The sequence below is a fragment of the Neofelis nebulosa genome, chromosome X (assembly GCF_028018385.1).
Source record: "Neofelis nebulosa isolate mNeoNeb1 chromosome X, mNeoNeb1.pri, whole genome shotgun sequence".
Classification (NCBI taxonomy): Eukaryota; Metazoa; Chordata; class Mammalia; order Carnivora; family Felidae; genus Neofelis; species Neofelis nebulosa.
Genome location: NC_080800.1, coordinates 44,452,479 through 44,466,405, shown reverse-complemented (window position 1 = coordinate 44,466,405; position 13,927 = coordinate 44,452,479). Strand labels below are relative to the sequence as shown.

Genomic DNA, 13,927 nt, shown 5'->3' with positions numbered 1-13,927 from the left:
TGATACAGACTAAATATTAAAGGAGAAGGGCTTGAGGCTACTGAACTGGAGTCCCAGGGCAAATTTCCTGGAGGGGATGATGAGACCAGAGCAAGGCTTTGAAGGATAGGACTGGAGTCATCTGCAGTATTCTCTTAGAAATGTCAATTAGAATGGATTGAATGAGGGGCACCTGGCTGGCTCAGTCAGTGAAGTATGTTTCTCTTGATCTCAGCGTTGTGAGTTAGAGCCCCACATTGGGTGTAGAAATTACTTAAAAATAAAGTCTTCGTTTCGAAAAATAATGGATTGAATGAGTGTTAGTTTGCAGGAGGTGAGAATAAGAAAGATCTGGAATTATTCTCAAGGGGACCATATGGAAGATTGAGGGGAACATGAGACTAAGAGGCAGAGGGCATCTTAGTCCTCATGCCACCACTGATTAATTGTCAATGATGTTGGGCAAGTCCATCCTTCTGAACCTCAGTTTCCCTAACCATACATTGTAACTAAATAATACCAGTCTTACCCACCTCCCAGGACCATTGTTAAGAAAACAAATGAGATAATTGTGTGACTGCTTGGAATAGTAGACAGGACTATCCATAACATAGGATGGTATTATGAAGGCAGGTGTTTATACTGTAGCCACTCTCCTACAGCTGGGAATAGGATGACCTCAGTATTTGAATGAATTTTTCTTGGCATGCCTCTTGCCTGCCATAATTATAGCCTGCCAGCCACTGGTTTAGTGTGTATACTTAAACAGAATCTGTCACGTAAGTATACACCTGTGTGTGTGTGTGTGTGTGTGTGTGTGTGTGTGTAATGTGTGTAAGCTCACATTGAGCTAGGATAGTGGTGCCATAACAGCAGAAAGACTGGAGAACTATTAGGAACAAAGGTGATAGGCAGAGATGGCAATTTGTGCAAGCATCTTTGCGCCTCTTACAGAAAGAACATGCCCTGTTGCAACTGCACTAAGCCCCGTTATCTGTCTTCCTTGGTGTATTGCAAAACCTTTCTACTACTCCCAGACTTCATGCTACTCCAATCTGGTCTATCCATCACACTGATGCTAAAGTGTTCTTTCCAACACATATGGAATTCCTGGGCTTCTGGATGCCATGGGTAACATTCGTGCTCATTCACATGATATTGAAGGAGGACATGGATACAGTCACACATTTTGTTAAAATTGTGGAATACTTTGATACCAGCTTCTCCTCTGAGTCCCCTCAAGACCCCTTCTGCTACCTTGTTCCCCACTCCCGGACCTCTTTTTGACATCTTCAGGACTCAGCAACTAAAGGGATAGTGCCCAGCACAGCAGGGAGCCTGGTGATCACTATTCCATGGGTTGACCTGCATCCATACTGCTTGCTCGGTGCTCCCTCTCTTTGGGTTTTTTAATATTTTGAGGATTACCTCTGCATTTATTATTCTTCTTATCCCAGCTTATCTTTCTGGCCTCATCTTTATTTATTTATTTAAAAAAATTTTTTAATGTTTATTTATTTTTGAGAGAGGGAGAGAGACAGAGCGTGAGTGGGGGAGGGACAGAGAGAGAGGGAGACACAGAATCGGAAGCGGGCTCCAGGCTCGGAGCTGTCAGTGCAGAGCCTGATGCAGGGCTCGAACTCACAGACTGAGATCATGACCTGAGCCGAAGTTGGACGCTTAACCAACAGAGCCACCCAGACACCCCTCTGGCCTCATCTTTAACAAGTTCTCTAGACAGATGTCAATAACACTGAAATTCTCATATTCCATGTCTGGATTTATACACCTGACTATACTGGAAACTCCTTGTGTTTCCAGGCTTCCTTATCAATGTAGTACCAAAGCCCAGCTTAAGACTGAACATATAGAGGAAACTATGTTTCCTAACATAGAGAATGCTAATAGATAGGACCATTCTGTTTGTAATCTTATAAACCACTCCAGGGTCCAGACCTGAAGCTGGTGGAAGGCACTTTCCTGGTCTTAATACGTACCTCATGAATGCTATTCACATTTCCAGTATCCTTGAAAGAGAAAGAAAGAGAAAGTACTATTTCCATTCTATTACTGGAGAGATGGAAATATTTCAAGAGTGTGTCTCAACCACACAATGAATGCTTAATAGAACTGAGACATAAAGTCATGTCTCTGGAACTTTTCCTTACCCACAGTGCTGTAAAGCCCTTTGGGATTTGGGGGTGAAAACTGCTGCCCTAATGTGAGTAATTATAGACAGCTGCCTTCTGGGGAGTTGTTGGCTTTCAGTCTCTCTAAGGGGACCCGAGGACTATCTGTTGGAAGTGATATAAATGTTCTTGCCCCTTCTCCTCTAGTACTGCCAGGAGAGACACTGGCTTGTGGAGCTGGGGTGGAGAATACATTATGTCTCTCTTGATTTAGTTGCCAGCTTCTGCCTCATTAACATGGCTCATAACTGGTGGTCCCTTGAACAACAAGCTAACTTTTGTTTCAGAAATCTCTGACAACCTTTCCATCTGTTGTACCCCCATAAGAATAGTCAACTGTAGCCATCCAAGTTGTGAGTTTTGTCGAGAAGTTCAGAGTGGTAGAATGGGTGAGCCCTATCTTCAAAGAACATAGTCTTCCTGAGGAAGCAGGCTTCATACATTAAGTATGACTTAGGCTGAAAGTAACTAAAAGTCTGACTCTGGAAATTATCTCACATAACAGGAAGTCCAGGGAGAGGTTGGTTGTTCACCTGCTCATGACTGTCAGCAGGTACTAGGATGATTAGTTACCTTGTTCTCATCTAGCAGGAGAGAGAAGAATCTAATAACTAGTAGTCTAGGAAACCACATTGGCATCAAATGCACTCAGTTTCATCTTTATAGATAATAGAGAAACATGGGCACTGGAGAAAATAGGGTAGACTCAGAGTACCCACTGCGTTCATATTAACTGTGTGGACTTGAACAAGTCAATTAACTGCTCTGAGCCAGTGTCTGCATGTGTCAAGTGACAATCATTATAGTATCTGACTTGCCTCCTAAGAGGCTTGCAGTGGGGATCATATAAGTTAATGTGAAAGCATTTGGTAAGCCATATAAAGTGCCATATACCTTTGAGACCTTTTTAAATTACTATCATCAGAGAAGATATACATGGAACACCTACTGTGTACAAGAGACTATTAGATTACAAGGTTAGAATAAAGTATACTTAATAACCTCAAGTTCCCCCTCTTGTGTTATGGGTGGGAATGCAAACTGGTACAGCCACCGTGGAAAACAGTATGGAGGTTCCTTAAGAAGTTAAAAGTAGAATTACCTTAAAATTCAGTAATTGTGTTTCTGGGTATTTACCCAGAAAATACAAAAACACCAATTCAAAGGGATGCATACATACCCCTATATTTATAGCAGCAGTATACAATAGCCAAGATGTGGAAGCAGCCCAAGTGTCCATCGATAGATGAATGGGTAACGAAGAATGTGGTGTGTATATATGTGTGTGTGTATATATATAACAGAATATTATTCAGCCATAAAAAAGAATGAAATCTTGCCATTTGCAATGACATGGATGGAGCTAGAGAGTATAATGCTAAGTGAAATAAGTCAGAGAAATAAGTTAGAGAAAGACAAATACCATATGATTTCACTCAAGTGGAATTTAAGAAACCAATGAGCAAAGGGGAAAAAAAGAGAAAGACAAAACAAGAAAACATCTCTCTTAACCATAGAGAATGAAGTCATGGTTACCAGAGGGGAGGTGGGTGGGGTAATGAAATAGGTGATGGGGATTAATGTGCACTTGTCGATGAGCACTGGGTGTTGTATGGAGGTGTTAAACCACTCTATTGTACACCTAAACTAATATAATACTGTAAAATAACTGGAATTAAAATTAAAAACTTTAAAAAAATAACCTCAAATTCCCCTAAACAGTTCAACAAACATCTACTAAGCACCCATGGGTGCTGAGGACAAAGATACGAGAAAAGACCTAGTCTCTGCCTTCAGGGAGCTTCTAGTAGAGCAGGAAACAGGCCCGTGAACACAGTTTCAATAAAATTTGGTAAGTGCATGGAACAGTAGAGGTGTGTGCAGAGTACATTGGGAGTACACAGGAGTTACTGAACTATCCAGGCTACATAGTGAAGGGATAGGGATAGTGTCAGGAATTTAGAAAGCAATAAGAAGATAAGAAAAGTGCCATATAATATAGATACATGTATAGCAGAACCTCCAAACAGCATTCTTAATTTATACTTTAGGAGAAAACTAAGGAGTAGACTCTGTAGAAAACAATGAGTAAACAATGGGGTGATGAATTCTTTTGTCCCTCCTCTCCATATATTGTGGTTAACCCACACATGCTCCCTAGAGCTTCCCATCCACATTTACAGTAGGAAATCTAAGCATCTCCATGTGTAATAGGGTCTCAGATTGTCACTGAACATTGATCCTCACTGGCAGGACAGTATCCTCTGAAGTTGCTTCATGATCTTCCATAGCATGTCCTCTGGGAATTGCAGAAGATTAGGCCCCTGATAACTTACTGGGGCATGTGTATCAACTTTTTTCAGAGAAGATTATTTAGGACTGTAGGGTCTCACATATCCTGCCATTAAAAATTACCATCTCCTGAGGGAGTTCCGGAAGATGGCGGCGTAGGAGGACGCTGGGCTCACCGTGCGTCCTGCTAATCACTTAGATTCCACCTACACCTGCCTAAAGAACCCAGAAAACCGCCAGAGGATTAGCAGAACGGAGTCTCCGGAGCCAAGCGCAGACGAGAGGCCCACGGAAGAGGGTATGAAGGGCGGCGAGGCGGTGCGCGCTCCACGGACTGGCGGGAGGGAGCCGGGGCGGAGGGGCGGCTCCCCGGCCAAGCAGAGCCCCCGAGTCGGGCTGGCAAAAGCGGAGGGGCCAGATGGACTGTGTTCTGACAGCAAGCGCGACTTAGCGTCTGGGAGGTCATAAGTTAACAGCCCTGCTCAGAAAGCGGGAAGGCTGGAGGACAAAGGGAGGGAGAGCTGCTGAGCCCCCAGACGGCAGAGCTCAGCTTGGCAGGGAACAAAGGCGCTCGCCAGCGCCATCTCCCCCGCCCATCCCCCAGCCAAAATCCCAAAGAGAACCAGTTCCTGCCAGGGAACTTGCTCGCTCCGCGCAAACACCCAACTCTGTGCTTCTGCGGAGCCAAACCTCCGGCAGCGGATCTGACTCCCTCCCGCTGCCACAGGGCCCCTCCTGAAGTGGATCACCTAAGGAGAAGCAAGCTAAGCCTGCCCCTCCCGCCCCCGTGCACCTTGCCTACCCACCCCAGCTAATACACCAGATCCCCAGCACCACAAGCCTGGCAGTGTGCAAGTAGCCCAGACGGGCCACACCACCCCACAGTGAATCCCGCCCCTAGGAGAGGGGAAGAGAAGGCACTCACCAGTCTGACTGTGGCCCCAGTGGTGGGCTGGGGGCAGACATCAGGTCGGACTGCGGCCCCGCCCACCAACTCCAGTTATACACCACAGCACGGGGGAAGTGCCCTGCAGGTCCTCACCGCTCCAGGGACTATCCAAAATGACCAAACGGAAGAATTCCCCTCAGAAGAATCTCCAGGAAATAACAACAGCTAATGAACTGATCAAAAAGGATTTAAATAATATAACAGAAAGTGAATTTAGAATAATAGTCATAAAATTAATCGCTGGGCTTGAAAACAGTATACAGGACAGCAGAGAATCTCTTGCCACAGAGATCAAGGGACTAAGGAACAGTCACGAGGAGCTGAAAAACGCTTTAAACGAAATGCAAAACAAAATGGAAACCACCACGGCTCGGATTGAAGAGGCAGAGGAGAGAATAGGTGAACTAGAAGATAAAGTTATGGAGAAAGAGGAAGCTGAGAGAAAGAGAGATAAAAAAATCCAGGAGTATGAGGGGAAAATTAGAGAACTAAGTGATACACTAAAAAGAAATAATATACGCATAATTGGTATCCCAGAGGAGGAAGAGAGAGGGAAAGGTGCTGAAGGGGTACTTGAAGAAATTATAGCTGAGAACTTCCCTGAACTGAGGAAGGAAAAAGGCATTGAAATCCAAGAGGCACAGAGAACTCCCTTCAGACGTCACTTGAATCGATCTTCTGCACGACATATCATAGTGAAACTGGCAAAATACAAGGATAAAGAGAAAATTCTGAAAGCAGCAAGGGATAAACGTGCCCTCACATATAAAGGGAGACCTATAAGACTCGTGACTGATCTCTCCTTTGAAACTTGGCAGGCCAGAAAGGCTTGGCACGATATCTTCAGTGTGCTAAACAGAAAAAATATGCAGCCGAGAATCCTTTATCCAGCAAGTCTGTCATTTAGAATAGAAGGAGAGATAAAGGTCTTCCCAAACAAACAAAAACTGAAGGAATTTGTCACCACGAAACCAGCCCTACAAGAGATCCTAAGGGGGATCCTGTGAGACAAAGTACCAGAGACATCACTACAAGCATAAAACATACAGACATCACAATGACTCTAAACCCGTATCTTTCTATAATAACACTGAATGTAAATGGATTAAATGCGCCAACCAAAAGACATAGGGTATCAGAATGGATAAAAAAACAAGACCCATCTATTTGCTGTCTACAAGAGACTCATTTGAGATCTGAGGACACCTTTAGATTGAGAGTGAGGGGATGGAGAACTATTTATCATGCTACTGGAAGCCAAAAGAAAGCTGGAGCCCCTCGGATGTGGCTGGAGCTTGAGGCGCGCAGGGCCAGAGACGCCGCAGACCCGGGACGCGGAGCAGCTCGGAGGCGGTGAATAATAGCTCTTCAAGTCTGCAATAAAAAATGGCCTCCAATAAAACTACATTGCAAAAAATGGGAAAGAAACAGAATGGAAAGAGTAAAAAAGTAGAAGAGGCAGAGCCTGAAGAATTTGTGGTGGAAAAAGTACTGGACCGACGTGTAGTGAATGGGAGGGTGGAGTATTTCCTGAAGTGGAAGGGATTTACAGATGCTGACAATACTTGGGAACCTGAAGAAAATTTAGATTGTCCAGAGTTAATTGAAGCGTTTCTTAATTCTCAAAAAGCTGGTAAAGAAAAAGATGGCACAAAAAGAAAATCTTTATCTGACAGTGAATCTGATGATAGCAAATCCAAGAAGAAAAGAGATGCTATGAGAAACACAGAGGTTGACGACATATTTGGTTCTGAATGCTTCAGCAGCCAAAGCAAAAAGGCTGATAAACCAAGAGGCTTTGCCAGAGGTCTTGATCCTGAACGAATAATTGGTGCCACAGACAGCAGTGGAGAATTAATGTTTCTCATGAAATGGAAAGATTCAGATGAGGCAGACTTGGTGCTGGCAAAAGAGGCAAATATGAAGTGTCCTCAGATTGTAATTGCTTTTTATGAAGAGAGACTAACTTGGCATTCTTGTCCGGAAGATGAAGCTCAATAATTGTTTGTGTTGCTTTTTATATATATTTATATATATATATAAAATCTGGGTCTTGGTTTTTTGGTTTATTAGTGTGAAAAAATAACATTCTAATGAAAATCAAGTTTGATATGTTTGTTTTGAAGTAGTATTGGGGAAGTTGTTGGGGTTTTTTGCATCTATAGCACTGGTTACTTTGAACAAATAAAAGCTTTCTGTAGTTGCTTCCTTTATCAGAGAAGAATATTTGAGACCATGGTATATTATTCCCCTGCTTTAGAGAACACCTTATCTAAATGTTGGGGGAAATCTTCATAGTTGTTCTTCAATCGGAATTTGTGTTTAACTCCTATATGCCTAAGGACCATTCTGGGTTTTTTGTTTATTTGGGTTTTTTTTTTTGTGTATATACTTAAAATACATACGTAAATCGTTAAAAAAAAAAAAAAAAAAAAAAAAAAAAAGAAAGCTGGAGTAGCCATACTTATATCAGACAAACTAGACTTTAAATTGAAGGCTGTAACAAGAGATGAAGAAGGGCATTATATAATAATTACAGGGTCTATCCATCAGGAAGAGCTAACAATTATAAATGTCTATGCGCCAAATACCGGAGCCCCCAGATACATAAAACAGTTACTCATAAACATAAGCAACCTTATTGATAAGAATGTGGTCATTGCAGGGGACTTTAACACCCCACTTACAGAAATGGATAGATCATCTAGACACACAGTCAATAAAGAAACAAGGGCCCTGAATGATACATTGGATCAGATGGACTTGACAGATATATTTAGAACTCTGCATCCCAAAGCAACAGAATATACTTTCTTCTCGAGTGCACATGGAACATTCTCCAAGATAGATCATATACTGGGTCACAAAACAGCCCTTCATAAGTTTACAAGAATTGAAATTATACCATGCATACTTTCAGACCACAATGCTATGAAGCTGGAAATCAACCACAGGAAAAAGTCTGGAAAACCTCCAAAAGCATGGAGGTTAAAGAACACCCTACTCACGAATGAGTGGGTCAACCAGGCAATTAGAGAAGAAATTAAAAAATATATGGAAACAAACGAAAATGAAAATACAACAATCCAAACGCTTTGGGACGCAGCGAAGGCAGTCCTGAGAGGAAAATACATTGCAATCCAGGCCTATCTCAAGAAACAAGAAAAATCCCAAATACAAAATCTAACAGCACACCTAAAGGAAATAGAGGCAGAACAGCAAAGGCAGCCTAAACCCAGCAGAAGAAGAGAAATCATAAAGATCAGAGCAGAAATAAACAATATAGAATCTAAAAAAACGGTAGAGCAGATCAACGAAACCAAGAGTTGGTTTTTTGAAAAAATAAACAAAATTGACAAACCTCTAGCCAGGCTTCTCAAAAAGAAAAGGGATATGACCCAAATAGATAAAATCATGAATGAAAATGGAATTATTACAACCAATCCCTCAGAGATACAAACAATTATCAGGGAATACTATGAAAAATTATATGCCAACAAATTGGACAACCTTGAAGAAATGGACAAATTCCTAAACACCCACACTCTTCCCAAACTCAATCAGGAGGAAATAGAAAGCTTGAACAGACCCATAACCAGTGAAGAAATTGAATCGGTTATCAAAAATCTCCCAACAAATAAGAGTCCATGACCAGATGGCTTCCCAGGGGAGTTCTACCAGACGTTTAAAGCAGAGATAATACCTATCCTTCTCAAGCTATTCCAAGAAATAGAAAGGGAAGGAAAACTTCCAGACTCATTCTAGGAAGCCAGTATTACTTTGATTCCTAAACCAGACAGAGACCCAGTAAAAAAAGAGAACTACAGGCCAATATCCCTGATGAATATGGATGCAAAAATTCTCAATAAGATACCAGCAAATCGAATTCAACAGCATATAAAAAGAATTATTCACCATGATCAAGTGGGATTCATTCCTGGGATGCAGGGCTGGTTCAACATTCGCAAATCGATCAACGTGATACATCACATTAACAAAAAAAAAGAGAAGAACCATATGATCCTGTCAATCGATGCAGAAAAGGCCTTTGACAAAATCCAGCACCCTTTCTTAATAAAAACCCTTGAGAAAGTCGGGATAGAAGGAACATACTTAAAGATCATAAAAGCCATTTATGAAAAGCCCACAGCTACCATCATCCTCAATGGGGAAAAACTGAGAGCTTTTTCCCTGAGATCAGGAACACGACAGGGATGCCCACTCTCAACGCTGTTGTTTAATATAGTGCTGGAGGTTCTAGCATCAGCAATCAGACAACAAAAGGAAATCCAAGGCATCCAAATTGGCAAAGATGAAGTCAAGCTTTCGCTTTTTGCAGATGACATGATATTATACATGGAAAATCCGATAGACTCCACCAAAAGTCTGCTAGAACTGATACATGAATTCAGCAAAGTTGCAGGATACAAAATCAATGTACAGAAATCAGTTGCATTCTTATACACTAACAATGAAGCAACAGAAAGACAAATAGAGAAACTGATCCCATTCACAATTGCACGAAGAAGCATAAAATACCTAGGAATAAATCTAACCAAAGATGTAAAAGATCTGTATGCTGAAAACTATAGAAAGCTTATGCAGGTAATTGAAGAAGATATAAAGAAATGGAAAGACATTCCCTGCTCATGGATTGGAAGAATAAATATTGTCAAAATGTCAATACTACCCAAAGCTATCTACACATTCAATGCAATCCCAATCAAAATTGCACCAGCATTCTTCTCGAAACTAGAACAAGCCATCCTAAAATTAATATGGAACCACAAAAGGCCCCAAATAGCCAAAGTAATTTTGAAGAAGAAGACCAAAGCAGGAGACATCACAATCCCAGACTTTAGCCTCTACTACAAAGCTGTCATCATCAAGACAGCATGGTATTGGCATAAAAACAGACACATAGACCAATGGAATCGAATAGAAACCCCAGAAGTAGACCCACAAACGTATGGCCAACTCATTTTTGACAAAGCCGGAAAGAACATCCAATGGAAAAAAGACAGTCTCTTTAACAAATGGTGCTGGGAGAACTGGACAGCAACATGCAGAAGGTTGAAACTAGACCACTTTCTCACACCATTCACAAAAATAAACTCAAAATAGATAAAGGACCTGAATGTGAGACAGGAAACCATCAAAACCTTAGAGGAGAAAGCAGGAAAAGACCTCTCTGACCTCAGCCGTAGCAATCTCTTACTCGGCACATCCCCAAAGGCAAGGGAATTAAAAGCAAAAGTGAATTACTGGGACCTTATGAAGATAAAAAGCTTCTGCACAGCAAAGGAAACAACCAACAAGACTAAAAGGCAACCAACGGAATGGGAAAAGATATTTGCAAATGACACATCGGACAAAGGGCTAGTATCCAAAATCTATAAAGAGCTCATCAAACTCCACACCCGAAAAACAAAGAACCCAGTGAAGAAATGGGCAGAAAACATGAATAGACACTTCTTTACAGAAGACATCCGGATGGCCAACAGGCACATGAAAAGATGTTCAACGTCGCTCCTCATCAGGGAAATACAAATCAAAACCACACTCAGATACCACCTCACGCCAGTCAGAGTGGCCAAAATGAAGAAATCAGGAGACTATAGATGCTGGAGAGGATGTGGAGAGACGGGAACCCTCTTGCACTGTTGGTGGGAATGCAAATTGGTGCAGCCGCTCTGGAAAGCAGTGTGGAGGTTCCTCAGAAAATTAAAAATAGACCTACCCTATGACCCAGCAATAGCACTGCTAGGAATTTATCCAAGGGATACAGGAGTACTGACGCATAGGGGCACTTGTACCCCAATGTTTATAGCAGCACTCTCAACAATAGCCAAATTATGGAAAGAGCCTAAATGTCCATCAACTGATGAATGGATAAAGAAATTGTGGTTTATATACACAATGGAATACTACGTGGCAATGAGAAAAAATGAAATATGGCCTTTTGTAGCAACGTGGATGGAACTGGAGAGTGTGATGCTAAGTGAAATAAGCCATACAGAGAAAGACAGATACCATATGGTTTCACTCTTATGTGGATCCTGAGAAACGTAACAGAAACCCATGGGGGAGGGGAAGGGAAAAAAAAAAAGAGGTTAGAGTGGGAGAGAGCCAAAGCATAAGAGACTGTTAAAAACTGAGAACAAACTGAGGGTTGATGGGGGGTGGGAGGGAGGGCAGGGTGGGTGATGGGTATTGAGGAGGGCACCTTTTGGGATGAGCACTGGGTGTTGTATGGAAACCAATTTGACAGTAAATTTCATATATTAAAAAAAAAATTACCATCTCCTATCACACATTTCTATTTTAACATTATTTATTTATTCATTCATTCATTCATTCATTTATTATTTAACAATTGTTTTTTTTAATTTAATTTTTTTATTTTTTAGAATTTACATCCAAATTAGTTAGCATATAGTGCAACAATGATTTCAGGAGTATATTCCTTAGTGCCCCTTACCCATTTAGCCCATCCCCCCTCCCACAACCCCTCCAGTAACCCTCACTTTGTTCTCTGTATTTATGAGTCTCTTCTGTTTTGTCCCCCTCCCTGTTTTTATATTATTTTTCATCATCAGGGAAATACAAATCAAAACCACAATGAGATACCACCTTACACCTGTCAGAATGACTAACATTAACAACTCAGGCAACAACAGATGTTGGCGAGGATGCGGAGAAAGAGGATCACTTTTGCATTGTTGGTGGGAATGCAAGCTGGTGCAGCCACTCTGGAAAACAGTATGGAGGTTCCTTAACATACTTTAAAACTATATTTATTCTTTCTCATTGCCAAGTAGTATTCTATTGAATATATAAGCCACATCTCTTTATCCATTCATCAGTTGATGGACATTTAAATCATGCCATTCACCTAGTATCCAAAATCTATAAAGAGCTCACCAAACTCCACACCCGAAAAACAAATAATCCAGTGAAGAAATGGGCAGAAAACATGAATAGACACTTCTCTAAAGAAGACATCCAGATGGCCAACAGGCATATGAAAAGATGCTCAACATTGCCTTTTATCATGGAAATACAAATCAAAACCACACTCAGATATCACCTCACGCCAGTCAGAGTGGCCAAAATGAAGAAATCAGGAAACTATAGATGCTGGAGAGGATGTGGAGAAACGGGAACCCTCTTGCACTGTTGGTGGGAATGCAAATTGGTGCAGCCGCTCTGGAAAGCAGTGTGGAGGTTCCTCAGAAAATTAAAAATAGACCTACCCTATGACCCAGCAATAGCACTGCTAGGAATTTACCCAAGGGATACAGGAGTACTGATGCATAGGGGCATTTGTACCCCAATGTTTATAGCAGCACTCTCAACAATAGCCAAATTATGGAAAGAGCCTAAATGTCCATCAACTGATGAATGGATAAAGAAATTGTGGTTTATATACACAATGGAATACTACGTGGCAATGAGAAAGAATGAAATATGGCCCTTTGTAGCCACATGGATGGAACTGGAGAGTGTGATGCTAAGTGAAATAAGCCATACAGAGAAAGACAGATACCATATGGTTTCACTCTTATGTGGATCCTGAGAAACTTAACAGAAACCCATGGGGCAGGGGAAGGAAAAAAAAAAAAGAGGTTAGAGTGGGAGAGAGCCAAAACATAAGAGACTCTTATTTTTTTTTAACGTTTATTTTTATGTTTTAAACAGAGAGAGACAGAGAATGAACGAGGGAGGGTCAGAGAGAGAGGGAGACACAGAATCTGAAACAGGCTCCAGGCTCTGAGCGGTCAGCACAGAGCCCGACGCGGGGCTCGAACTCACAGACTGCAAGATCATGACCTGAGCCTAAGTTGGATGCTTAACTGACTAAGCCACCCAGGCGCCCCATAAGAGACTCTTAAAAACTGAGAACAAACTGAGGGTTGATGGGGGGTGGGAGGGCGGGGAGGGTAGGTGATGGGTATTGAAGAGGGCATCTTTTGGGATGAGCACTGGGTGTTGTATGGAAACCAATTTGACAATAAATTTCATATATTAAAAATAAATATAAAATTAAATTAAATTAAATTAATAAAATAAAAATAAATCATGCCATTTACAGCAACGTGGATGGAACCGGAAGGTATTATGCTGAGTGAAATAAGTCAGTCAGAGAAGGACAGATATCATATGTTTTCACTCATATGTGGATCTTGAGAAACTAAACAGAAGACCATAGGGGAGGGGAAGGGGGAAAAAATAGATACAAACAGAGAGTGAGGGAGGCAAACCACAAGAGACTCTTAAATACAGAGAACAAACTAAGGGTGGATTGGGAGGTGGGGGAGAGGGAAAATGAGTGATGGCATTGAGGAGGGCACTTGGGGTGAGCACTGGGTGTTATATGTAAGCCAATTTGACAATAAATTATATCCATTAAAAATAAATGCTAAATAAAACTATATTTATAAATGGTTTTTGTGCATTTTTAAAACAAGATATACTTTACATATAAAGCAAGCTTTTAGTTTATTCACATACTGTT

General features: G+C 41.4%; 2 protein-coding genes across 2 annotated transcripts in view; both read left to right on the top strand.

Annotated features, from left to right (window-relative positions):
- The window catches only part of SHROOM4 (shroom family member 4), a 278,831-nt gene that overhangs the window by 94,865 nt on the left and 170,039 nt on the right, over positions 1 to 13,927 (top strand). The window lies entirely within an intron of this gene.
- LOC131503036 (chromobox protein homolog 3-like) lies at positions 6,690 to 7,622 on the top strand. Its single transcript, XM_058714372.1, has one exon. It carries the CDS (start codon positions 6,796 to 6,798, stop codon positions 7,408 to 7,410), a length of 615 nt encoding a protein of 204 aa, XP_058570355.1. The 5' UTR covers positions 6,690 to 6,795; the 3' UTR covers positions 7,411 to 7,622.